This window comes from Eurosta solidaginis, chromosome 4 (assembly GCF_040869045.1).
Source record: "Eurosta solidaginis isolate ZX-2024a chromosome 4, ASM4086904v1, whole genome shotgun sequence".
Taxonomy (NCBI): Eukaryota; Metazoa; Arthropoda; class Insecta; order Diptera; family Tephritidae; genus Eurosta; species Eurosta solidaginis.
In genome coordinates this window covers 163,327,461-163,355,253 of record NC_090322.1, presented here as the reverse complement: position 1 = coordinate 163,355,253, position 27,793 = coordinate 163,327,461, and the positions used below count along the sequence as shown (strand labels likewise).

Below are 27,793 nucleotides of genomic sequence, written 5' to 3'. Positions count from 1 at the left end.
ATGTTTTCCTTTGCCGTGGTCAACAAATTGTTCATGCTCAAACTGCTGCTCGCGTGTATCTCGCGTTTAAACGCTTACGATTTCGGCTACTATCCAAGCGCTGAAGAATTCGATAATTTTGTACGCGAAACGAAACGTACGTGGACTCGTGATTTGCTAGCCAACGAACGTCGGCGTGCGTGGACTTTGAAACCTCCATACCGTGACCCTGCTGGTTACTTTGTGCCAAAATATAATGAGAACCAAGTACGACGAGCGCTTATGCCAACTCAGGCTACCACCAAGTGGCCATTATATGTTAAACGTCTCGATCGTCCGACACAAGACACGCGAGTGGACAAACCAAGTTTAGCACTTAGCGGTAACGTAATTGGTTCTAGTTTAGACTTCAATATGTACGAAGATGTGAGTCAAAATGATGTTGCGGGCATTGGTGTGGGTGAGGTGGATGCATCTATTTTACCAGAAATAACTTTAAATGAATTACAACAGACACATGTAGCACAAGCTAGTTTCAACAATCAGTCGACCTTCTCGTCCTTTTCACGCCCATCACCACAAGCAGCGCAATCAAGCGCGAGTAGTACCTCAGTTAAACAAACGTTGAGTAGTGTCATCGATAACGCCTCAACGTCAGAGTCACCTCCTTCAGCTATAACGCTCAACACTCATCGTAATGACACACAATTTCCGATCTTCTTTAGCAATCCTGCTACCGGTATTGTATACGCAATCACCGAAGTGGGTAACTTTCCCACCTCTTCTAGCATCTCTAACAATGGCAGCATACCGATTTTTGTCTCAAAGCAGCAATACGAGCATGATTTATATGCGCTGCGTAATTATTATGAAAATAAATGCCACACTGTTGCGCAAGCCGATGCAAACCGCCTCGAAAACCCTAGTTCTTTCTCAACGACACCACATACCGCAACACATCCACAAATAATACGTTTGCAAAGGCCGTCGACTTTGCCTACCTCGACAAAAATATCACAAAACAAGCTGACACATGCCTCTCACAACGCGCCGTTGCCGGTGCTAGTACAAACCGAGCTAACAATACGCAATCAATCACATTTTCCTACGCGCAAGCATAAACCGAATATTAAACCTAAAACTAAAAAAATGAAACCAAATCGACCTGGAAGAAAGCCTGTACCCACCAATGCCACTACACAAAGTGATTGGCCGCAAATAATACGTGGTGTCCGCGTCTCAACACAAAAGCCTCAAACTAGTACCGAAACGCAGCAAACACTTGCAACACAGCTTGAGAAACCCAAATCGGGAAGTACAGATTTTAAGCTTAGCGTAAAGGAGCTTACATCTGCAGAGCAACATCATGTGCGAAAACGATCTGTGACGAATATAAGAGCGTACATGGAAGGTGCTACGAATGTAACAGGAAGCACAGCATACGCCAAAACGCAGTTGTCGCTGAGTCGGTTCAATGTAAGGCAAGAAAGAGCGAGCACAAGGCAATTCCGCCCGTACGCCCAGCAGCCACTAGCGCTGAGTCCATTGGGAAATGAAGAAAAAGAAGTGAGCAATACACGCCCAACATTAAGGATGGCTGCAAGAGGACATAGTGTGAGAGCGCGTCATCCGATGCTTACTAATCGCACTAAAAGCACACATACCTCACACACTTCCGCTGTCAATCATACAAATTGGTTGCTTACACAGCGCTCTAAACAACAAGCAAATGCGACGCATTTTGAAATTCGGCAAAACAACAGGCACTTGATAGTAAATCCAACCCAACTTCCGTTTGTGATGCACAGTCCTGCAAGTGTCATTGCTAGAAAGATGAAAGCGAAGCATAAGAGACGAAAGCAGAAAGCAGCAAAAGTGGAAAAACGAGGTGAATTTGACATTTTCGACTTCGACACTGATGAAGACTACGACGATGAGGATGAAGGAGATGAAAAAGAAAAGGCAGGAAGCACCCATCGACACAAGCACAAATATGCTGAAGAGGATGAAAAGAATGCTGAGGATGATGATGCTGATAATAACGAAGACTATGACTTGGATGATGAAGATGACAATACTGATTCCTATGAGGAAGACGAAGACTCTTATGATGACACTGAGCCCACTAATAAACTACTTAAACAAAAAAAGCGAAAGAATGACAAAAAGTCAAACGTTTCAACGACAACCGAAGATTACACCGCAGATAGTACAGAGCAAACGACCGACTACAATAAAAACTCTATCGTAATAGATAATGGTAGCTCAGCAGAACCGAGCGCTGATTACGGTGCAATTGAATCAACGGAAAATGTATTAATAACACCACAAACTACTGCAACAACTACAACAACAACAACGACAAAGAAACCCACAATCAAAACAAATAAACCATCATCACAAAGCACCAAAACAAGATCACCACCGAAAAAGCGTATACGCAGACGTCCATCCTCTAGCTCTGCATCTTATGAGGATTACGATGACGATGATTCAGATGATGGAGGAGGCATTGGTGTATTTTTTCGTATGATTTTCTATCCAGTGCAAGTTGTCATGAATGGTATAATGGATAATATGGTCGGTAAGGAATCGGCAGAGGATGAACAATATCCATATCCAACCTATACCACATATCACAATGGCATAGAACAGTTTGAGCGTGGCGGCGAGGACGAGGATGATGCAGCAGCAGAAGAAGAAGAAGGAGAGCAATCGAGTTCGTTTACCAATTGGTTGAGTACGTTGTTCGGTTTTAATAGGCGCAGGAAAAATATTGGTAGCACAACAACATATCCACCCGTACCACCGCCGCCTCCCACACGAACACCGCCAACTAAAGCGCCAAGTTGGTTCGAATCGCTATTCGGTTATGGCGGTAAATCTACGACAGCATCAAGCATCTTAGAGGATTCAAATGAGCTGGATGATAGTAAGTTTACGATTTTAGTACGAGTGATTATAAGTGCGTCTGAGAGTTTTAAACATACATACATCAAATCAGTCAGATTATTAAAAAAAAATTTTATTATTAATCTGCTGTGTTCATTTGTTTAAATGTGCTTTCTTAATAGCAATTTAATTATGAGAAATTATCGCGTTATAAATGTATATGCGCACAACGGTCTGCAGGCAAGTTAAGTCAGTTAAGCCAGTGTGAAACAAGAAAGTTGGTTATGTGCGCATGCGCGTATGTGTTTGTGCCTTTTTTTGCTAAGAGTCATTTGGTCACTTTGTTTTCCTTTCCCAAAAGTGAAAAAACCTCGCTTGTTAAGTACGTAATGGGGAAATATGTGAACTTCCGGTAATTTTCTCGTCAAAAAACGTTGGTCAAGTATTTTCTTTTGTTTAAAAGGGTAATCCAATGGGTGTTCTATTTTACAAATCATCATATATATTATTTCTAATTGCTGTTTTTATATACGGGTCTCTTTTTCGCTCTTATTTGGAATCCAAATCTATAAATAAAGTCTTGGTTGTAAAGATTGAGATTCGGGCTATTAGCGAGCTTTGGGAAATTTTGGTCGTAGTGCTTTTGTTTAACTATATTTTATTAAAATAATTTGTTAAAAATAAAGATTGTGAGATCACAAAGAAATATGTTTGTACTAGTACTATGGCACTATTGTGAATATTTGCACTGTATTACCGGCAGTTGCTCTCATACGCCAGATGGTAGCGCAAGCTGTAAATGTTAATTGATTGATTTACTAACAGCTGATTTAATTGATTAACAGCTGATTTCTGTTGATATTTGATAAGAGACTTTTAGATTGGTTGCGCAAGATGCGCACGGGTACGGCATCTAATTGCTGCTTTTATGTACGGATCCCTTTTTCGCTCTTATTTGGAATCAAAATCTCTAAATATAGTTTTGGTTGTAAAAATGGAGATTCGGGCTATTAGCGAGCTTTGGGCAATTTTGGTCGTAGTGCTTTTGTTTAGCTATATTTTATTAAAATAATTTGTCAAAGATAAACGATTGCGAGCACACAAAGAAATCTATTTTTACTATGGCACTATTGTGAATATTTTCACTGCACTATCAGCAGTTGATACCATACGCCAGATGATATAAGATCCGGCTCGTATAAGATAATTGTTATAATGTGACAATTTCGCTTTGTAAACTTACGGGGTGATTTTATATGTCGGTGACAAATTTACTTGTCTCGTCAAATAGTGACCGTTTCCACCACCTCCATTTAATGCTAACTGGCTCTTTATATGCGAGAATCTTTAGGTGATTTGTCAAGCAACGTGGCAGATAGGGTTAACTGATTCTTCGGTTAACGCTACATGCTGACACTCTAAAACATAAATAAATACATGGCGCGATTTACTTTCGAAGAGATGTAGGCCGAGCTTCTCTTTCTGGCTCCTTTATTTTCCCCTACAAATTGGTGGGACGGAACCGACATATTTTATGCTGAATCTCAACGGCATCTACAAGGCGGTTAAATTTTCACTGAGAAGCTTTTCATGGCAGAAATACACTGGGATTGTCAATGGGCAACCCCGATTTCTAATTAAAAAAACTAGTTTCTAACTTTTTGATGTTACCTTGCCCAGGAGTTGAACCCAGGACCCACGGCGTGGTAGGCGGAGCACGCTACCACCACACCATGACGGCCACCCGCGGACACTATTTGATGAAAATCGTTTGAAGAACTGTCAGATATAAAGTCCCAGTTAGCGTTAACTTTAAATTGTGAAATAGGTTGTTGTTGTTGTTGTAGCGATAAGAACACTCCCCGAAGGCCTTGGGGAGTGTTATCGAGTTGATGGTCCTTTGCCGGATGCAGATCCGGTACGTTCCGGTACCAAGCCCGACCATCTCGGGAACGATTTTTTATGACCACATGCGACCTTCTATGCCATACCACCCTCCCACCCCCTAGATCCATGAGGAGTCCGGGGTCGCCAGAGCCTCGGCTGTTAATGGAACAGGATCCACCACGGATAGGTGCGGTTGACAATTGGGTTTAGAGAAGCTACGTATTGCGCTGGCGACCTGAAAGGGCTGCGCTACACAAACCCCTTGAATCCGGTATTTTAGTCGCTCCTTACGACAGGCATACCTACTGCGGGTATACTCTAACCCCCTAACTCGCTGGGGGATGTGAAATCGGTCTTTAGTGTTTATATCTTAATACTAGAAAATTCGTACTCGTTTTGCTGCGGTTTAGTGTTTCAAAAAATATAGACTGAGTTTTGTTGCACTGATTCAAGTCCCGTAACAGAGTTGGCCTAACTGGGCGTGACACGTGGACGTGTGAACTGGCGTATATGATGGCTAGGGAAGGTTCCGACTTAGACATAAGTTAGGTGGACAGCTCCGCCCGACCGCCGTTGAGTTATCTCGTAGGCAGAATCGATGATTATGAGAACAGGGCAACGGACCTGCTATTGGCCAATAGTGTTGACTACGAAGTCTCAAGGTCCTTATGGCCATGCTTGGATAGGAAAGGCACCAGCTTTCTTCTCAAACTGAACAAATCTGCGGTGAGAGTACTTACGGGTGTCATCACAGGTCATTGTGCTATCGCACCAATACTCCGACGGTAGCGAATACCAAAAAGGTCCCTCTGCAGAAGCTGTCAGGATGAGGAGGAAGAGGAGTCGATCTACCACGTTTTCTGCCAATGTCTGGCGCTTCAAAGAAAAGGGCTCAGATTTCTGGGCTCACGTTTCTTTGACAGCCTGGCAGAGGTTGGGAAGGTGGACGTCTCGCTTCTTCTTGGGTTCATCAGGGAAAGCAAGTGGTTCGTTGAGGACCACAAGGAGGTAATGGGGCTAAACGAATTTGCCGCCACCCTGTACTTACTGAGGGCACTCACAATGGACAAAAATGTCTCCGAGTGGAAGTGGGAGTAATACTCACGCACGCCATCTTAACCTAACCTAATCTAACCTAACTGGGCGTGGCTCAAAACCTCATCCCCAAATAGATATATGTAAGTACAAAACGCGATATACCTCAGAGGAGATTTTGACTGAGCTTCTATTCCAATTTGTTGCAACTAGCAATAATCGTACGCAATCTGTAGAACTTCATTGGTTACGTTATCGCCTCTGCGCACGTCCACATGAATTGAAAGCAGTTCTATACAACACAAAAGCGTATACCAAAGGCAAGTCGGAAGACACGGCACTGCTGATTATTTCCCATTGTATTTTGTATGAGGGCACGAGATCAGCGAAAGGAGCACGTCACTGTGAGGGATGTATCTCGTCTGCATGGACGCTGGTTATCAACCAACTGCACATACGGTTCGACGAGGAGTCCGTCAAAGTTACGGCGCGTCATAAGAGGAAAGTGCCTTCCAAAATTTAGCTCTTTGATGAAGCTATCGCTTCGGGATATACATGTATCGCCATCTAAGGTCGGGTTGTCATCCAACGCAGAGAAAATGGACATGGTCTTGTTTACTAAGAGGTATAAAGTCGAAAATTAGACTGGCCTAAGATTGGAGAGGTCACCCTGCACGAAAAGCCTTGTACAAAATATATATAGGAATCATTCTAGACAGTAGGTTAGGTTGAACTGGCCGGTCCATGAGGACCTCACATAGACTGAATGAGTCCGTAGTGTTACCAGAAGTTTGTTTTCACTACCAAACCGAAAAACCCTATCAAAAACCAGGCCTATGTTATAAAATAACTCCGTCTTCTTGGCAAATACTAGAAGCTTCCTATGACTTAAGCCACTTGCTGCTTCTAGATCTGACATCTGTATCACTCCTAACAGCCGGAGTTTTAGCCTGGCAAGCGCAGAGCACGAGCACAGAACGTGCTCGATCGTTTCCTCCTCTAGCCCGCACTTCCTACATCTGCTATCACTGACCAAGCCTAATTTAAAGGCATGCGACGCCAGAAGGCAGTGTCCAGTCAGAATTCCCGTCATGAGTCTACAGTCCTCTCTTTTTAATGATAGAAGCAACTTTGTTAGTCTAAGGTTGTAAGATCTACACATAATCTTCGACACTTTACAGTCCCTTGAACCCACGCCTTTCCTGCTTGGTCGATCATGTGCACCTCCCGCCTTCGCTTAATCTCGCCCAGTCTAATTGGGACGCCTACGGAGCAAGCTTCAAGGGATGCACTCTTTTTAGCTAGTTCATCCGCCTTTTCATTCCCATCTATTCCCATATGCCCTGGGACCTAATATAGATGTATGCTTCTCCCTATCCCGATTTTCTCCAGCGACTGCTTACACTCTAACACGCATTTAGATGCTGTGCTATGCGAGATTATTGCTTTAATTGCTGCTTGACTGTCAATATAGAAGTTAACACGGTTGCAGCTTAAGCTATTCTCTTCCAGGGTTTCTATGGCTTTGGTTACGGCAACTATTTCCGCTTGGGAAACGCTACAGTAATCCGGCCTGTAGGATCTGTTTTTCCGGATCAGCACAGTATACCGCAGACCCTACTCTTTCCACTACTTTGGAACCACCTGTGTACACATGTATCGCCTCGTCCTCCATTTGAGCACCCTTGCGCCAACCGTCCACCTCTATTGTGACCTTAAGATCGCCCTCGAAGCGCAGATATGGAATCAGGTAGTATGTTCGTCTTGTGATTGATGACGCTATACTACTATGGCCGTATGGTCGGTGAGATTCTCTTCGCCCTGGAAATTTCACGCTTGTAGATCCTTAGTAGATCCCTGTACTCGTCCCGACACGCTTCGCTTTCCGCGGTCTTTGCTAGCTTAAATATTCATTTTACCTGTCTTCTTAGAAGACTCAGCTCATTGCTCCACCATGGTGGATTTGCTTTTCCTCTGAATCTTCTTAGAGGGCAAGCTTTGTTATACGCAGTCATAAGTGTCCTTGTTAGGAATTCATTAGACTCCTCCAGTTCCTCCAGATTGGCAATCTCTTTGGGTTGTCCCAGTTTTTTTCTACATTTTAGACAGTAAGTTCTCGTGAAAGTAGAGGAGATAGTGAAGAAGGTGTCGACGGCACTTTATGAATATAAAATAATGCTGTGGTGTACATGGGGTCTATCGCCCTCTTTCCCTCTCATTGGGTATTAACAGTGATTGTAAAGCATTTTTAATGGGACCCAGAACATATGGGAATAGATGGGATTGAAAATCTGATGAGGTAGCTAAAAAGGGCGTATCCTTCGGAGCTTGCACCGTGGACGCTTCAATAAGATTGGGCGAGATCAGGTATGCTGCAGATGGCCGGTGGAACGATTATAGAATGGCTAAGAATAATCTTTAGGTAGGTAGGTAGGTGCCATGTAACTCGTCTAAAACCTACGGAATGTTACGGTCAATTTACTACAACCAGCCAGAGTTGTTGATAAAATTAAGGATATTCGGGATTGCTATCACAGATAGACCTCTGAGGTCTTCTAGAAACGGGGTTCCAAGGAACCTTAGTCGGGTTCTAGCTAGAGCCGGGCATTTACACATAAAGTGTTCTACTGTCTCCCTGGCATAGAATAATCGTTGAGGGTTGCATAAAACTGGACCACGTCCCGCAATCTTGGAGAACGGCTCGAGTAGTCTTCATACCGAAAACGGGAAAAGCCAGTCATCTGCACCCGAAAGACTACAGGCCTATTAATTTGATATCTTTTCTACTCAAAACCCTAGAGAGATTAATAGATGTGTATATAAAATCAAAAATGAACGAGGAATTATTCTCTTCAGCACAACATGCTTATACCAAAGGCAAGTCAGTCGATATTGCATTGCATAGGGTGGTTATGAATATAGAGAAGGCCTTGGAACACCAGGAATATGCCCTAGGTGTTTTTCTGGACATTGCCCGAAAGAGCAATCATGGGCAGTCTCAACTGGATTGAAGTTCATCCAGCTTAGGAAATTGGATAGGCTTCATGTTAAGCCGCAGAATGATCACATCGCAAAAAAATTACAAATATACAACACATATTCAAGACTAAAAGTAATATAAGTGCTGCTGCTAACCTAAGATGTATTCTATCATTTCTCTAGATGCGGCTTCCCAGAAAAGACATACTGGATGGAAACGATGTACGGAAGTTGTAAGCTGTTTAACCGCTGGTAAGTTAAGCTTGATCGACACGCCTGGACCCGGCTTCAACATCCTCCATGAGCTATGATTGTCGAAAGCATCTAGTTATATTTAAAGAATGATATGAGACATAGAAAAATCGTGATTTTTAAAGTGACATCGTTACCATGATCTAAGATGATGATCATAGATGATGTTGGATGTTGTAGTCGTGTGTGTGTACAACGGTCAAGTTAATTACTACCTGCGGTTCAAAAAGCTTACTTCCGAGCTTCCAGATGCTTTCACCCCCTGATGAAATATGACCTTTATATAGTATTTAGTTATGTATTAAATATGATGGAAAAATGAATCACAATCTTATTCACAAATGATTCCAAACCATCATATAATATGATTGAAAATTGTTCTTAAATGTGATCAAAAAATGACTGTGAAAAGTAATCAAATGTTATTCCAAAAGAAGTAAAGTACAATCTTCCAGTAATATCAAGTATGATAAAAAGATGAATAAAAAGTGTTTCGAAATATGAATCATAAATGATTATTCAAGAATAATCACATTTATGGTACATTTTTCTCCCGACGATACGTTAATTTTCGAACAGAAAATGCTTTTAAATTTGAACGTTTTTAATCATCTTGGGGTATGATATTTTAATATTTTTTTATCAAAATTTTCAAAAAATGGGTACATGCATAGCGGAACGATACAAGGTGGCAGCATGGTGACATACCTACAAACATATATAAACGTTTCGTATATTTTGTTTTTGTAAATTCGATGGACAAATGTCAAAACCGTACTACGCCGAAAGTTGATGTATCAAATCAAATAAAAAAAGCTTAAAATCAGTTGTCCCATGCTGCCACCTTGTATCGTTGCGCCATGGGTACATGTGAGCAAATCAATAAATAAATTTTGATCAAAAAATATTTAAATATTAAAAACGTTCAAATTTGAAAGCATTTTCTGTTCGAAAATTAACGTATCGTCGGGAGAAAAATGTACCATAAATGTGATTATTCTTGAATAATCATTTATGATTCCTATTTCTAAACGCTTTTTATTCATATTTGATATCATTGTAAAATTGAGCTTTAATAGTTTTATAGTAATATTTGACTGCTTTTCACAGTCATTTTCTGATCATATTCGATCATCACGGCCTCCGTGGTGTGATGGTAACGTGCTCCGCCTATCACACCGTATGCCCTGGGTTCAACTCCCGGACAAAGCAACATCAAAATTTTAGAAATAAGATTTTTCAATTAGAAGAAAATTTTTCTAAGCGGGGTCGCCCCTCGGCAGTGTCTGGCAAGGGCTCCGATTGTATTTCTGCCATGAAAAGCTCTCAGTGAAAACTCATCTGCCTTGCAGATGCCGTTCGGAGTCGGCATAAAACATGTAGGTCCCGTCCGGCCAATTTGTAGGGAAAAATCAAGAGGAGCACGACGCAAATTGGAAGAGAAGCTCGGCCTTAGATCTCTTCGGAGGTTATCGCGCCTTACATTTATTTTTTTTTTTTATTTATTCGTGAATATATTTCAATCGTTTTGGTTGAGATTTTTGAATCATTTTTGAATGCCATTATAATGCATTTATTCTTCATATCTCATTCAAAATAGGATACTACATAATAATCTTATTTCATCAGGGGAAGAAAGCATGCGAAAGTGAGCTATTCGAACCACATCTAACTCGCAAACAAACTTGACCGATATACACCTGCGACTACAACATCCAACATCAGCATTATCGTCTGAATCTTAAAATACGGATACGATACGGGATGTTGAAGCCGTATCCAGGTATGTCAAGATAGTTTCACTTACCTGGGGTTCAAATAGTTCACAACCTATGTATTGACCAACTATTATGTAGTTTCTGGGAAGCTGAAGGGGAGAAATGGTTGGGGAAATCTTCGTCCACGAGCAGCATTACATTATTTTTGTCTTGAAGAATATCTTTTGCATAAATAATAAAATTTTTATATATTTTTTCTTAGCTTCATGATTAAAAAAATATGTGTATGTGAAAAAAATTAAATTTTTAATGAAAAGTAAAATTTCAACAAGTATAAAACTCATTATTCAGTTAACAAATATAGTCAGAAAAGATTCAGAAAGCTGAATTAAAAATGATTATAAATTTTTGATCACCTAAAGTAAACACATTTGATTCAAATATGATTCCAAATTGTGATTGAAAAACTATATTCAGTTTTTGATCATCAAAGGTAAGCATATTTGATCATTCTTTTTGTTGGTTTTTATGAAATTTTAAAATTTAGTCATTAAAGAACTTCAAAAATGATTCCAAAAAGTGATCGAAAAATGCTTTTTAGTTTTTCATCATCAAAAGTATTCATATTTGATTATCTCTTTTGTTCAATTGTATGATAACTCATTATTTAGTCAGAAAGAGTAATCAAATTGTATTGATATGTAGGGAAATTCAAAATTGAATCACCTAAATGCTGAGTGGGTTGCATTTTATTTTTAGCTTGCTCACACTGCAAAAACCAATTAATACCATAGCCTCACTTTTGAAGCTATTCTTAAGGAGTACAGTTCGAATACAACAAAAACAAATGCACCTTTTAAAAGGCTGTTCTAATAAGAGATACTAACGACACATTTGGTGACAAACTTTTCACTTTGATTTTTTTATTTTTGGCCTATGGAACCGACCATTGCGCAGGGTGGGGTTTTATCACCAATGCTGTGGACGCTGGTTATAAACCAATTGCTTGGGCGGTTCGACGGAGGATCTGTCAAACTTACGGCATATGCAGATGATGTTTCTGTCATCATGAGGGGCATATGCCTAACAACACTCAGCTCTCTGATGGGTCAGGTACTTCGGGATGTACATGCCTGGGGGATACACCACGGCGGACGCATTTCATAATGCTCCTTCTTTATCCTTTCCCTAGGTGCTGCCGGCAAGTAACCTAAGAATTTTGGGTGTCATCTAGGTGCAAGCCTTTTCTTGGAGTAGCACGCCGGGGTTGGCTTTGTCAAAAGCTACGAGCACGGTCCTATGATGAGGTTTTTGGTTGGTGCAGTCCGTAATTTATCTTAGCGATTATGGAGTCTTTACTGTTGACGCAAGGAAGTTTTGCAGACTACTGTATTGGAATTATCCTTGACATATTTAAATGTTCGGGATTGATTAAGGACTTCAATGATAAGTTGAAAACATTCGTCAGGTAGCTTCCAGCGGAGTGGGCGGTCGCCCTCCTCCTCTGCCTCCGTAGGCGGATTCTGATAAAAAAGACTTTCTTAACCGTAACATAATCTTTCATTCGTATAACAAGGACTGTGTTGATATCTGCGTAGTGTTCGTATAGCTCAGCATTAAATATTCTTCCGTACTTTCCGTCGACAACGCGTAGAGGTCCGTAACATTTCGGGTAGCACTACCTTACCTATAAAAGGATTCGACCGTTCCAAGCACATAGTTACAAATCATAGTCCTTAAATCGTCTGCCATGATCAACATCAGAAAATTTGATTGGAAACGATTTTGAGGAAATGGGGCCCGATCCTAGAGTTCAATGCAGCTGCCCTATTGCAGTTGTAACTGTTAGTCCCACTGAGTATAGTATATTACATGGCGTGGTTACCACGTCTTCAACCTAGATTACTCATAGCACACGAACGATGACGTAAGAGTAGGAACTGATTATGACCGCATCAGTGAGACTGCTTTCCTTTTTTTATATATTGTGGCGAATTTTCACATCACCAAATAAATGCACAACAACAAAAACCTTAAAGCAAGCTACATAAACACATTAATCATCATGTACACACATACATACAAGGCAGCAGAGAGATACTCAGAAACGCATTTTACATACTATCAGCCATCAGCCGAAGTAGTACTCACATATACACACGCATATGGATACAAACTACAAATATACATGTATTTGCTGGTAACCAAGCATGAATTTCACGAAATTGCTAGACTTTAGGAGAAATAGGTTAACGAGGAAATCGAGAGTATAAAAGCAGATCAAGCTGAGTAGTCAGTAAGCAGTTTGATTTAAACACGCAATTAGTCGTGAAGTCAGAGTTATTGTGAAGTACAGTCAAAGTAGTCTAATAAAGACCATTTTGCATTATTGAATATTGGAAAGTTTTTATTCAACAGTTTAGCGATTCGAACGTTAGCAGAAGGTTTGGAATAAGCGGAATTTCACTAAATTCAGAGTCGTGCGCAAGGGGGGAGTGTTAGGGTTCGGGGTTTCAACCCCCCCCCCCCCCATGGGCTTACAACTACTGAATTTTTTTCATAAAAAGTGGTAGATGGAAGAGTGCATTTGTTGACTTATAGCCAATAAATATGGTAAATATTTCTCTTTACTCCCGTCTCTATTAATTTTTATCGCAAAACTAGTCTTGACAATAACACTTATAAATGCTTACTATGAGCTTCCATATGTTCTAAACACCCACGCACGCTCCTTACTAAATTTGTTACGATATGTTTTATATGGAAACGATTTTGAGGAAATGGGGCCCGATCCTAGAGCTCAATGCAGCTGCCCTATTGCAGTTGTAACTGTTAGTCCCACTGAGTATAGTATATTACATGGCGTGGTTACCACGTCTTCAACCTAGATTACTCATAGCACACGAACGATGACGTAAGAGTAGGAACTGATTATGACCGCATCAGTGAGACTGCTTTCCTTTTTTTATATATTGTGGCGAATTTTCACATCACCAAATAAATGCACAACAACAAAAACCTTAAAGCAAGCTACATAAACACATTAATCATCATGTACACACATACATACAAGGCAGCAGAGAGATACTCAGAAACGCATTTTATATACTATCAGCCATCAGCCGAAGTAGTACTCACATATACACACGCATATGGATACAAACTACAAATATACATGTATTTGCTGGTAACCAAGCATGAAGTTCACGAAATTGTTAGACTTTAGGAGAAATAGGTTAACGAGGAAATCGAGAGTATAAAAGCAGATCAAGCTGAGTAGTCAGTAAGCAGTTTGATTTAAACACGCAATTAGTCGTGAAGTCAGAGTTATTGTGAAGTACACTCAAAGTAGTCTAATAAAGACCATTTTGCATTATTGAATATTGGAGTTTTTTTATTCAACAGTTTAGCGATTCGAACGTTAGCAGAAGGTTTGGAATAAGCGGAATTTCGCTAAATTCAGGGTCGTGCGCAAGGGGGGAGTGGGAGGGTTCGGGGTTTCAACCCTCGCCCCCCCCCCCCCCCCCCCCCCCCATGGGCTTACAACTACTGAATTTTTTTCATAAAAAGTGGTAGATGGAAGAGTGCATTTGTTGACTTATAGCCAATAAATATGGTAAATATTTCTCTTTACTCCCGTCTCTATTAATTTTTATCGCAAAACTAGTCTTGACAATAACACTTATAAATGCTTACTATGAGCTTCCATATGTTCTATACACCCACGCACGCTCCTTACTAAATTTGTTACGATATGTTTTATATGTATGTTATTTTAATACCCTACAAGCTTCGCTCTATCTCGATGTATATTTTCTTATCCTTCTTCATTTCAGAATGGTTCTTCGGTTGGTTTGACCCACGACCGCAGCGAAGACGACGCAAAACTACGACTACTACAACAACAATGCATACACCACCGGCACAAGTACCAATTTTAACCATTGTTGATCCATTAAAAAATCCACAAAATTGGATTGGTATTTTGGCTCATCACATAATTAACTCTACCGCCACATCTGTAACACAAAATCCCATCTTAAATGCGATTGCAGCGCAAGCAACACACAATCCGGAAGTGCCGCGAAAAGTAACCTACGATAGATATCAAATATGGAGATTGAAGCCCTTAAACGATATGCAAATACATGTGCTGGAAGAGTACAAAACAAGTGATGATGGAACAAAATTGCAATGGCTTAAGGGACCCAGTTTGAGGTGAGTTCGTAGGCAAACAACATAATTATTAATAGTTTTTATTAACATACATATGTCTCCCTCCCACAGAGGTCTGACTGATGTTCTAGTTCCACCAAAACAACTGCTCGACTTTGAGGCCAGTCTTAACTTTGAATCGGTCGCGCATGAAGTGCTCATTTACGATGTCGGCAAAGCAATCGCATACGAGCAAGCGCAAGAGGAATTTCATTTCAATGTTGCTATGCGTCCGTATAAAAATCAAAAGCAATCACAAAAACACCAACAACAACAACCACTCATCATGTCATGGCACAAATATTACGAGTATGACGATATAATAACACATTTGGAAATGTTACGCATGCGCCACCCACAACTAATTGAACTAATACACATTGGTCGTTCATATGAGGGCAGGCCTTTGGTTGTGGTCAAGATCGAAACGAAAGAGCATGCGGCCAGTGCTGCTACTAGCCAGCAAGCGCAGTTGACACAGAAAAAGTTGAAAAATAAAAAGAAAACTAACGAAGCAAATTCGGTATTTATTGAATCGGGAACACATGGCCTAGAATGGATTGGGCCGGCTACATCACTCTGGATGATCAGTGAACTATTGCGGTTGATTAAAAGTAACAGTGAGTAAAGAAAATAAATGTTCAATCAAACTCTAATTCCCAACTAGACCTTATACAAGGGTTAGATTTATTTGGATTAGAGCTTTCAATCAAATCATAATATCTGTGCGCTTTCGCTCTTGTACTGCTTCCCTGAAATGTACTCATCTGTGCAGTGTGGTACACTTTCCTTGTGCACCCATTCTCCAGTCAAGTTCATAGTAATTTGATTTTTTAATGGCACCACGCCAGGCACCAAATCAGTAATATGTATTTCAGGATCCGATATGTGGTTTGTTGCCATGTTTTTTCTACTGTCCCGTTATGTTCCGTTAGGTATATAAAAAGCGTTTGGTTTTTAAATGGCACCACGCCAGATTCTAATTTTCACTGATTCCTGTTAGCAGTGCAAAAAACCACCCTAACTCCAGGTCAGGGAAGCATTACATCTCCCAACTCCGCCAAAACGCCAGAATAGAACACAGAAACCAACCTTTAGGCCTATTTTAATTTTCAGCTCAACCAAAAAAGTCCAAAAATATTGCAGTTGAACCGAGGATGACACTGCACGTCTACACAGCCGAAAAGACAAGAACGGAATGTGCCCGCTATCATTAGCATAAGTGATTTTGGTCGTTTCGTAGCACGTCACGCCAGCTATCCCTGTTTCGCAGTAACTGACGCCAATTGGGAGCGCCATGAGAGGTTAAGTCTTCCTACACCTGCCTCTCCCAACTCAGTGGAAGTCTCCCCTTTCCTCTACTTCCAAAATGGGATGTCGTCTAAGTTTTCATTTGATTTATCATCATTAACCTCCTTCGATACTCGCTGTCAGTATCACGGACATGCCCATAGATTCCTTCATTTTATTTATTATCATTAACCTTCTTCGATACTCGCTGTCACTATCACGGACATGCCCATAGGTTCCTTCAAAAGTATATAAATTGTACTTAATTTTTTTATTTATTTCATTCGTCCCCAAAGAAGAAACTACATAAATAAGCAACTACTGCTGGAGGTTGTTTCATATCCATTGGTATAGAATATAATTTAGATTGTCTGAAAATTTTTTGAGCCTCACAACCATCGTCGCATTCAATCACGTTATCCTTCTCTTTAGCGTCACACTTTGGGCCTTTACATTTGGATGTTGCTGACTGTAGTTTTGAGCCTGATTTATTACTACCCGTTGCATAAGTGCAGCACATGCAAAGTATCAGTAAACCGAATAGACCCAAAACTGTCATTTGTGTGGACCTTAAATAGAACAAACAAATTACTAAAAGTGAATTAATAAGGTTAATACTAATTTCACACAGACGGCTTATTGAATAATAAAGACAATTTTCTACATTACGACGCTTATTGAGCTCAATCTTCCCTACAAAATTCGAATCTATTATTATTTCATTAGTAGCTAATCGAATGCCTAATGAAGTCAAAAGCACAATGCAACTCTGTTGGCAGCGTTCCCCTTCCGTTTCCGCTTCTTAGTTTTTGGTGTATTCAGTGCTTAAAAAAGTCATTTGTCAAAGCAAATGTCATTGTCTGTATGGCGTAACGATACAAGGTGGCCGCATCGAACAGCTGATTATAACCTTTTTTATTTGATTTGATACATCAACTACCGGCGCAGTACGATTTTGACATTTGTCCATCGAATTTACAAGTACATGGAATTTTTTTTGTTTGTAGGTATGTCACCATGCTCCCAACTTGTATCGTTCCGCCATGATTGTCTGTCTCATCCTTCATAGTAATCGAGCAGTTACTTCTGTGTGAAAGCAAAAAATTTACGATTTCATTATCAGGTGAAATGAGGTCATTTTCTGTGTGAAACCCGTATAAGGCTTGCCCTTAGTATCTATGTATATATTAAGAGCCGATTGCAGTTGTAAATTTAACCAACCCTGGCAACCCTGCAACGTAATATTTATATCCTTACCTATTTGAATGATATACATATGTGAACACCAAAAATAAAAGTCCAATAGCACATTTTAAGCCAAAATACTACGACAGCTATAATTGCCAATCTGCAAGGAGATTGTAAAAGAAATTCTTATTAAACAAGAAATCCACTCAAACCAAAAAAAAATAAACTCACGCTATAAAACTGGTAATCTTAATCATGAATGCTGAGCGACTGGAGTTTTGATTGCATGCGTCCTCACTTTCTGCATTATCGGAAAACTGTTTATGCTTTTGCTGCCTAGGCGAGTATACCCTTCGATATGGCGCTCCGATTTCTTTCAGTTTACATTCGCAATTACCTTTGTCGCGATGATTGCAACACTCAGAATTCGGTGGCTCGGATGGTGTATCGGGTGGCGGACTACAAAAACCGTCAGCAATACGCTCTGTTCGTAAGGCAACACATATTTTACACAAGCAAGGCGGAAATTTGCACTTCAATTCCTTTCTGTTATGTGAACATGCCATTTAACGGTTTACCGATGAAAATTTTGTTTATATACATTTTTATAAGGATTAAATAGTTTATTAAAAAAAAATTACTTGACAAAGCGCTCATAGAGAAACTTCTTATTTCAAAATGTGCTTTCTAAGGCGAATCTATACAAGGTGATGGCAAAGCGAATCCAATCTGCAGAATAATGTCAAGTCTAAGGAAAATTTGCATTCATTTCGATCAACTGATATACTGTTGTACCAAGGCGTTGTATGCAAAATAATAATGGAGAAGCAATCAGCTTTTGGAATAACAACACCTGGTACTGAATTCGCATTGTCAGCTTATTGCTTTTTCTTGATAATTTGATTGCAACGCTTTCGAACAAGATGTCAGTTAATCGAAATCAATGCTTATACTGTTTTCACACAGACGGCTTATTGAATAATAAAAGCAGTTTTCTACATTAAGACGCTTATTGAGCTCAATCTTCCCTACAAAATTCGAATCTATAATTATTTCATTAGTAGCTAATCGAATGCGTAATACTGATTTCACACAGACAGCTTATTGAATAATAAAGGCAGTTTTCTACATTAAGACGCTTATTGAGCTCAATCTTCCCTACAAAATTTGAATCTATTATTATTTCATTAGTAGCTAATCGAATGCCTATTGAAGTCAAAAGCACAATGCAACTCTGTTGGCAGCGTTCCGCTTCCGTTTCCGCTTCTTAGTTTTCAAAGCAAATGTCATTGTCTGCATGGCGGAACGATACAAGGTGGCCGCATCGAACAGCTGATTATAACCTTTTTTATTTGATTTGATACATCAACTTCCGGCGCAGTACGATTGTGACATTTGTCTATCGAATTTACAAGTACATGGCATTTTTTTTGTTTGTAGGTATGACACCATGCTGCCACCTTGTATCGTTCCGCCATGATTGTCTGTCTCATCCTTCATACTAATCGAGCAGTTACTTCTGTGTGAAAGCAAAAAATTTACGATTTCATTAGCAGGTGAAATGAGATCATTAAGTTTCTGTGTGAAAACAGTATAATGAAGTCAAAAGCACAATGCAACTCTGTTGGCAGCCTTCCGCTTCTTAGTTTTGGGTGTGTTCAGTGCTTAAAAATGTCATTTGTCAAAGTAAATGTCATTGTCTGCATGGCGGAACGATACAAGGTGGCCGCATCGAACAGCTGATTATAACCTTTTTTATTTGATTTGATATATCAACTTCCGGCGCAGTACGATTGTGACATTTGTCTATCGAATTTACAAGTACATGGCATTTTTTTTGTTTGTAGGTATGACACCATGCTGCCACCTTGTATCGTTCCGCCATGATTGTCTGTCATATAGCATTGTCATTTTTTCGCTTGACATTTCATCCTTCATACTAATTGAGCAGTTACTTCTGTGTGAAAGCAAAAAATTTACGATTTCATTAGAAGGTGAAATGAGGTCATTAAGTTTCTGTGTGAAAACAGTATTATTTTCTTTTGACTTGGCGTTCTTCCGCAAGGCAAATTGGGTTGAAATCGTTTTCCCATCAACCAAGGCGAATCAATACCAGGTGATGGCAAAGCGAATTCAACCAATTCACTGTGCAGAAGAATGGCAAGTCAAAAAAAAATTTTATTGATTTCGATTAACTGACATATTAAAGTACAATGCACTGTATGGAAAATAATCACAAATGTAATACTCCTATATTGCTACAAAAAGCTAGGTACATTCCCAAACATCAGAGTGCCGATATATTGCTTTTTAAACGTTTTTGTTTTTGTATTCAATAATCGAATGTACCTAAATTTAAATTTTTTCTTGTCACACTTATGCTGCTACAATCACAAAAATTTTATAGGCTGTCTTGTTTTGATTTCGAATTCAAAACACATTGCGAGCATTTTCTATTAGCAATATAGGAGTATTACATATATGAAAATAATCAAGAAGAAGCAATCAGCTGTTGCCATCACCCAAGGCGAATTCAGTAGATGTGGTGTTATACCAACAGCTGACTGCTTCTTCGTGATAATTTTCCATACAAAGCCTTGTACACCAAAATGTCAGTTAATCGAAATTTATGAAAATTTTCTTTTGACTTGACATTCATCTGCACGGCGAATTGATTGCATTTGCTTTGCCACCACCTAGTATAGATTCGCCTTGTGTTATCCCAAGAGCTGATTGCTTCTTCTTGATTATTTTCCATATAGCGCTTTGTACTTCTGCATGGCGAATTGGTTGAATTCGCTTTGTCACCAGCTGGTATGGATTCGCCTTGCCATCACGACTTCTTTATAGGATAAAATTAGGTTTGAAGTAATAGAGTTCGGGTGCTTACAATATACCCGCGACATGTATGCCTGTCGTAAGAGGTGACTAAAATACCCAAATTATTCCAGGGGTTGTGCAGCGCAACTTTCAAGGGGTGTCCAGCGCCATTTATAGCTTCTACAACCCAATTTTAACAGCACCTACCCGTGGCGAATACTATTTCTTTAGCATCCGAGGCTCTGGCGACCCCACTTCCTCATGTGTAACTAGGGAGTGCGGGGGCGGAATGACCGAGAAGATTCAATGTGATCATATTAAATCGTTCTCAAAATGGTTGGGCATGTACCTTAATGGTGCTTGCTACCGAAACGTACTGGATCTATATCCGACAAAGGACCATCAACATCGATAACACTCCCCAAAACCTTCAGTGAGTGTCTTTATCGCTACAACAACAGTGAAACAGGCACATTTTTTCTAATAGAAAAAAATAAAGAACGAGGCATATTTTATGATATGTAAGCGAATGTCCCTTCGTCTATTTTAAAGCCGCCTTCGACAGCACGTAAAGGAGCTGCCTATATACAGCTATGTCTGAATGTGGTTTCCCTGCAAAACGTATACGGCTGTTCAAAATTACGTTGAGTAACACCATCAGCTCAGTCAGAATTGATAAGGACCTCTCGGTGATATTCTAAACTAAACGATGTTTCAGACAGGGTGATCCCCTATCGTGCTATTTCTCTAATTTGATGCTGGCAGAGGAATAGGACGGCTCCGACTTCTCTGGAAGGACCAAGTGGTAAATGATTTTAATTCCCTTGGTGCGACCAATTGGCGCCGTTTAAACGGTTAGGCGCTTATAAAGTACATATATAAGTAATGCCACACAAAAAAGAAATTTTTTCAAAAAAAATCCAAGGGGTATGCAGGATATCAGTGCGACGACTGCACTGTATGCCATTTTGCACATTTCACCCACAAACCTAGTAACGAGGAACATAGAGCTAACAACCGCAATGAAGCCCAATGACTCGGCGGATCTAGGGCGCAGACCATACGGCCACAGTGGTATAGCGTCATCAAACACTGGACGACCGGTTTACATAATTCCATACCTACGCTTTGATGTGGCTCTTAGAGCCACAATAGAGCGCAGACCAAACAAGCATAGTAGTATAGCCTCATCAAATATAGGAAGAATAGACTACCTAAATCCCTATATGCGCTTTGATGGGTCTCTTAGAATCACAATAGAGGTAGAAGGTTGGCGCAAGGGCGCTCAAATGGCAGACCGCAGACCAGGCGATACACCTACGTGTACACCGATGGTTCCAAAGTAATGGCAAGTGTGGGGTCTGCGGTATGCTGCGCTGATCCGGAAATAAACAATGTTCTCTTTTATCTAAACGTGTGTTGGAGAATGAAAGAATCGGGATAAGGAGAAATATACATCTTTATTCGGTCTCTGGGCATATGGGAATAGATAGAAATAAAAAAGCGGATTAGCTAACTAAACAGGGCGCATCTCTCGAAGCTTGTACGTTACAACGTCGCAATCAGATTTAGCGAGACCAAAAGATTGTGACAGTTGCACATGATCGACCAACCGGGAAAAGCGTGGACCCAAGCGCGAGGATGTTAAGTTTCGAAGATCATGAGTAGGTCTTACAACCTTAGACTAATAAATTTACTCTTGTCATAAAAATTGATGGGTAGGTAGGCGACCCTGGTCGCCCAAAAAGCTATTTAAAGCCGTTTTGATGCCATGTAACTCGTCTAAAACCTACGGAATGGTACGGTCAATGTATTACAACCAGCCAGAGTTGTTGATAAAATTAAGAATATTCGGGATTGCTATCACAGATAAACCTCTGAGGTTTTCTAGAAACGAGGTTCCAAGGAACCCTAGGCGGGCTCTAGCTAGGCATTTACCCATATTTTCCGCATGCGTACCTACTGCCCAATGACCGATGCAGACTGCTATCAGTTTGCGTGTGTTGGCCCTGGATTTGTTCAGAAGACTTCTCGTCCTCTTTCCATCATAGTTTGGCCAAATGCTTTTTGATATTGTACAGGTGGTGATGTTATTCCACTTTGTTTGTGCTTTCTTCAAGTAGAAGCTTTGGATATTCCCTTTGGCTACTGCTAAGGGTATGCCTACTTCGACACTGGTTATTTCCTCGCTCATCTCCGATGAGCCCCTGCATGCCAGCTCGTCAGCCTTCTCGTTACCCTCTATCCTCCTATGACCCGGGTCCCAGATAACGCATAGTTCTAGATTGGTGGATAACTGCGATATGAGGCCCTTACAAGCCCACACTAATTTTGAGTTAAAGTGTGGCGAGGAAAGCGCCTTTATCGCTGCGTGGCTATCCGACAGGATGCAAATTTTACCAGCTACATTCAAGCCCTTCAGTGATTTGAGGGCTTGCCAAATCGCGAGCATCGCTGCTTGAAACACGCTGTAGTGCGATGGGAGTCTGAATGATGCAGACAAATCTAGGGACTCAGAGTAGACTCCGAACCCCATGTAGATTTGCATGTCGTCGACCCTTATGCCCGGATTTCTCTTCCACTCGTTCTTGCTTGGAATGGTGATATTACAACTTCAGTTTGCGAGGGTAGTAATCTGTCTCAGTACTGATAGGTATTCTGACTGGACATTGCCTTCTGGCATCAATGCTTTAAATTGGGCCTTGTCAGTGATAGCAGCTATCGAGCACGTTTTGTGCCCTGCGCTTGCCAGGATAAGACCCCAGCTATTAGGCAGAGCTATCAGATCTAGAAGCAGCAAGTAGCATAGGTCTAGAATGCTGTTTGTTAAGAGCACGGAGCTATTTATAAGTGAGGTCCTCACGTACCGCCCAGTTCAACCTAACCTAAGCTAGCTTGTGGATACGTAAATTAACTTCGTTGATTTTTCTGTGACATTCTTACGTTGTAATACTTGCGAAATGAAACCCCGATTCACATGCCCTTTAACAAACTCAGCTAACACCATTTTCTTCGTCCGAAAAATAACTTGTCCTAGGCCTTAACTTCGTCCATGAATGCATGCTTCGCCAAGATGAAGAACAACCACAGCAACAATAGAAGTCCTTAAAGCGTCTTTTGAATTTTATTTATTTCTTATAATATCCCAACTCCATTACTCCTTTCAATCCACAGAGACAACCATTGATAATGAGTACATAAAGAATACCACATGGTATTTTATGCCCATTCTCAATCCCGATGGATATGTCTATAGTCATAAATATGATCGCTTTTGGCGTAAAACACGTTCCCGGCATATTGCGCGACGCACAGGAATTATCGATTCGGCAATGACCTGGCTACAACAAAAAAAGCCGACAGCACGCGTCTGCTATGGTGTGGACTTAGACCGCAATTGGCATTACCAATGGGGTAAACGAGGTAGCTCAAAGTGGCCTTGTAATGAACTATATGCTGGACCAGGACCATTTTCCGAACCCGAATCTAAAGCGTTATCCGAATTTCTAGTTGATTATCGTAAACAAATAAAGGTAAGCTCAGAAGATGAATACGTCTTACTTTTCGGAAATACGTTTTTGACTTAAACTAATATAACACACGTTCATATTTGCATTTCACAAGCTCTACATTTCATTACAAGCATATGGACAGATTATTTCATATCCCATGAAAGCGAATATATCTTTTAATGCCGAACGTATCGATGACTTCCTCGATGTGGCCATGGTGGGAACGGATGGTTTGCGTAAGCAAGGCAGCAAGTCCCGCTATAAGATTGATTCAACTAATGATCTTGTGGAAAAACGATCTGGTGAGTACTTCCATATTATATACCTACTCTAAGTATCTGAATTTGCTTATTTACAAAGTCCACAGCTTGAAGATCTTACATAGGCTAAACTCAGCATCATCGCTATTTGGCGCTTAATCGCCTAGGCCGTTTTTTCCTAAGCCTTGCAACTCCTCCTTGTTTCGCGATAACTGATCCGGATTGAGGGCACAATGGGAGTTCAAGTCCGACTTCATCTGTCTCCCCCAATTTAGTTTCCCTCTCCCTCAGCTGCTAAACACGGATGCCTAGTCCTCGCAAAGGTTGAACAGCTGAGCATAAAGTGGTCGGATGATTCCAACTCCTCGTCCTCGCAAAGACTGAACAACTGAGCATAAAGTGGCTAGATGATTCCAACTGCCATTGGACAGTGTCCTACTAGCACTACAATAACTATGAATAGATGAGGTTTTGTAAATCCTAATAGCTTCGCAGAGCGCTTGTAGTCAACAGCGGGCCGGTAAGACTCGACACAAGGCATGAGGTGGCTTTTTGTAATTCGGTAGTCGAGACTCATGGGTTCGGTGGTGTGGACCTCTCCCAGAAGGTTAGGGGGTTAGAATATACCCGCGGTAGGTATGCCTGTCGTAAGAGGCGACTAAAATACCAAATCGATTCAAGGGGTTGTGTAGCGCAAACCTTTCAGGTTGCCAGCACAATATATAGCTTCTCCAAACCCAATTGTCAACCTCACCTATCCGTGGCGAATCCTGTTACATTAACAACCGAGGCTCTGGCGACCCCGAACTCCTCATAGATCTAGAGTGTGGGAGGGCGGTATGGCCTAGAAGGTCGCATGTGATCATAACAAATCGTTCCCGAGATGGTCGGGCTTGGTACCGGAACGTACCGGATCTGCATCCGGCGAAGGACCATCAACATCGATAACAAACCCCAAGATCTTCGGGGAGTGTCGTTATTGCTACAACAACAACAACAACAACAACAACAAAAACATGGTGTAAACCTCCACAAATATGCAATTCGAAAGGTATTTACGTATTGAACAGTTTTTACCGAATGTTGGGTACGACGCGTCGACATTTTGTGCTATGCAAAGCGTAAACAATCATATGATACTCGTTCTTGGGCGATATCGAATTACGGAAAGCCAGCCCAGATAGAAAATGGTCAGCGGAATCCCAAAGTCTCCACTGGCAAACACGTTCAATTCGCCCGTGCCTACCAGGGCCAAAATATTAGCTTGACAGTTTCCAGGGATGTCCTTATGCCTTGGCGCCCAGATAGTTTCTATCAAAAAGTAGCTAGGTGCACCGCAAGTCAGGTCAAGCAATTCCTCACAGCCCTTGACCCCTCACGGTGGCAACTTTGATAGCCGACTAGCTGAGTAAATGTTAAATTCCCTAAACTCAGAGCCAACATTTCCGGCTATCACCGAGCTCATTGCAGAAAACTCCGCTCCAAACCAAAGGGATCTCGAGTAGCATCGGCTTTACCACCAGATCGTACGTCCAGTGTACCACCCGTGGAGTGAGCCCCCAGCGTTTGATTATTGACTCTCGACATCAGTACTAAGCAACCAAAGCTCTGTCCTGCACATTAATGGCGATTTCTTTCCTGAAAATAATGTCGCCCTATCGGCACTTCTCAGCTCTCTCCCGAGTTTGTGTGCACCTTTCACAAAATATATTCCACTAAGCAAGAACCCATTTTGAATAGCGGAAGGTGACCTAGTTCAGTAGCCCCATTTAATTTGTTGCGTCACTACCACTCCACTAAGCTCAAAAGTTAGGATTAAAGATTGCAACGTGAAGTTAAATTTTTTTCTAAAAAATAAAATAAACAAATAAGCTTCCATGACAGCTTGCTGTCAAGAATATTCTCAAGATACTTAATCCTGCCAGACAGCGCCAGCGGTTCTTCCCCAATAAGTGGAGGGTGTTCTAAATTCAGGACTCGTGTACCTTCTCTCTCTGCTCTGTTCTCTAGAGTTGGCAGCTAGTCTGCATAAATCGGACCACCTGGTCACCACACCCATGTCACCCTGTAAAGCGTCCCTCACAAGAACTGTCAATTCATCGGTATAAGCTATGCGTCGATGGTGTCACACTACCGTCAGTCACCCAAAGATCTTAGGGGTAACGTTCGATAATACTCTAACCTTCAAGGCTCATGCCACCGATATTATTTCTACAGTACAAAGTCGCAACAAAATCCTCAAGTCCCTTGCCGGCAGCACATGGCGAAAAGATAAATAAACGTTGCTAACCACGTACAAAGCAACTGGCTGGCCCCTCATGAGCTACGCGTCACCAGTCTGGTCGCCTGGTCTTAAAAATACGCACTGGAAAAGGCTACAGGCCTGTCAAAATGCTGCAATCAGAACTGCCACTGGATATCTCCTTATGACTCCGGAACACCATCTACATAGTGAGACCAAAGAGCTCAATATTAAAGAGCACAATGAAATGCTGAACAAGCAGTTCTTGCTTACAAACCAGGACATCCCAGCAAACCATTGCTTGATTTAGCACCGCCTCCACGGGGATTAAGGAAACATCTCCTAAAGCACTATGACGAGATGCGGCACATGCCAATACTGCCGTTTGATCCCGGCAAGCCTAAGCAAATCCACACAGAATCGGTAAACGCCTTTGTCAGGACGCGCCCGGTGAACCCCGTTATAAATATGCAATACCAACGGAAACAAGAGTCACCCCGACCTAACTTCGTTCTGGATACTGTAACAGGTTAAACGCTTACTTGTCCAGAATCAACCCCGACATACGTAATGTATGTCTTGCATGTGATGTGTCCCCACATGACACCAACCATCTTTTAAATTGTAATGTGGAACCTACGCCTCTAACACCCATCTCCCTATGGTCCGCCCGTGTTGAAACAGTCAGTTTCCTTGGACTCCCGTTAGAGGATTTTGATGACAATTTGTGAGTGGTCGTGCCAATTGAATGGGGCGAAGCACTGTTAATATACCAACAACAACCAGAGTCGATGCGACTTCCACTGTTAAGAGAGCCCTTTGAATTGCCGCAGGCAGAACACTGTTGAAAGTCTCTTATATATCTCTCAGTCACTCTTTCTTTTCTGTCTGTTTTCTGCTTTTCAGCTACTCCCTATCCACCCCACTCTCCAATTTTTTCTCCGTTTCCCCTCTTTTTTATCCCCTCCTACTCTGCCTCCTCATACATAAGATTGCGATAATAAGTATTTCAGTATTTTCAAAGATATAAAGAATTGCATTTTTTGTAAAAGGGGCGTGACACCACCTACTTTCCACAAATTTAGTAATTACTAACATATCTTTAAGTCACCTATTCCCTACTCTAGGTTGCTCTCATTTAATCTGCAATTTCTGTTTCATTTATTTCATTTGGTATCAGGTTGCTCGGACGCATTTGCCGCATATGAAGTTGGTATTCCCTTTAGTTTCACCATTCAATTAGCAGATAATGGTGTTCATGGCTATTTAGTGCCTAGCGCATCCATAGAGCCGACTGCACGTGATACTTTCGAAATAATTACAGGAATGATTGATTATATTTGATGGAAGTTGACATCGTTCCAATAATTTTAGTAATAACAAGAAAATGGATCTGTGTATAGAACTTGTTTCAATTTGTAAATATCTGTTATAAGTATTTATTAAATAGTCAATTAATGTAATTAATATAGACTAAATATAAAACCTAAAAAAAAGAAGTTACTGTTTACTAACAAGAACAAA

At 40.9% G+C, this 27,793-nt stretch overlaps 1 protein-coding gene across 1 annotated transcript; it reads left to right on the top strand.

Annotated features, from left to right (window-relative positions):
* On the top strand, positions 1-27,618 carry LOC137248722 (uncharacterized). The gene is made up of 6 exons (XM_067779628.1): positions 1-2,911; positions 14,579-14,960; positions 15,030-15,577; positions 23,430-23,788; positions 23,880-24,069; positions 27,450-27,618. Exons 1-6 carry the CDS (start codon positions 1-3, stop codon positions 27,611-27,613), a joined length of 4,554 nt encoding a protein of 1,517 aa, XP_067635729.1. The 3' UTR covers positions 27,614-27,618.
* The last annotated feature ends 175 nt before the right edge of the window (positions 27,619-27,793 follow it).

What these genes read in the sequence shown, in the direction of transcription:
- LOC137248722 (XM_067779628.1), top strand. Translation starts at nt 1, where the DNA reads ATGTTTTCCTTTGCCGTGGTCAACAAATTGTTCATGCTCAAACTGCTG. An exon ending in TTCAAATGAGCTGGATGATA is followed by an intron (nt 2,912 to 14,578) that starts GTAAGTTTACGA and finishes TCTTCATTTCAG; the next exon opens with AATGGTTCTTCGGTTGGTTT. An exon ending in GCGGTTGATTAAAAGTAACA is followed by an intron (nt 15,578 to 23,429) that starts GTGAGTAAAGAA and finishes TTCAATCCACAG; the next exon opens with AGACAACCATTGATAATGAG.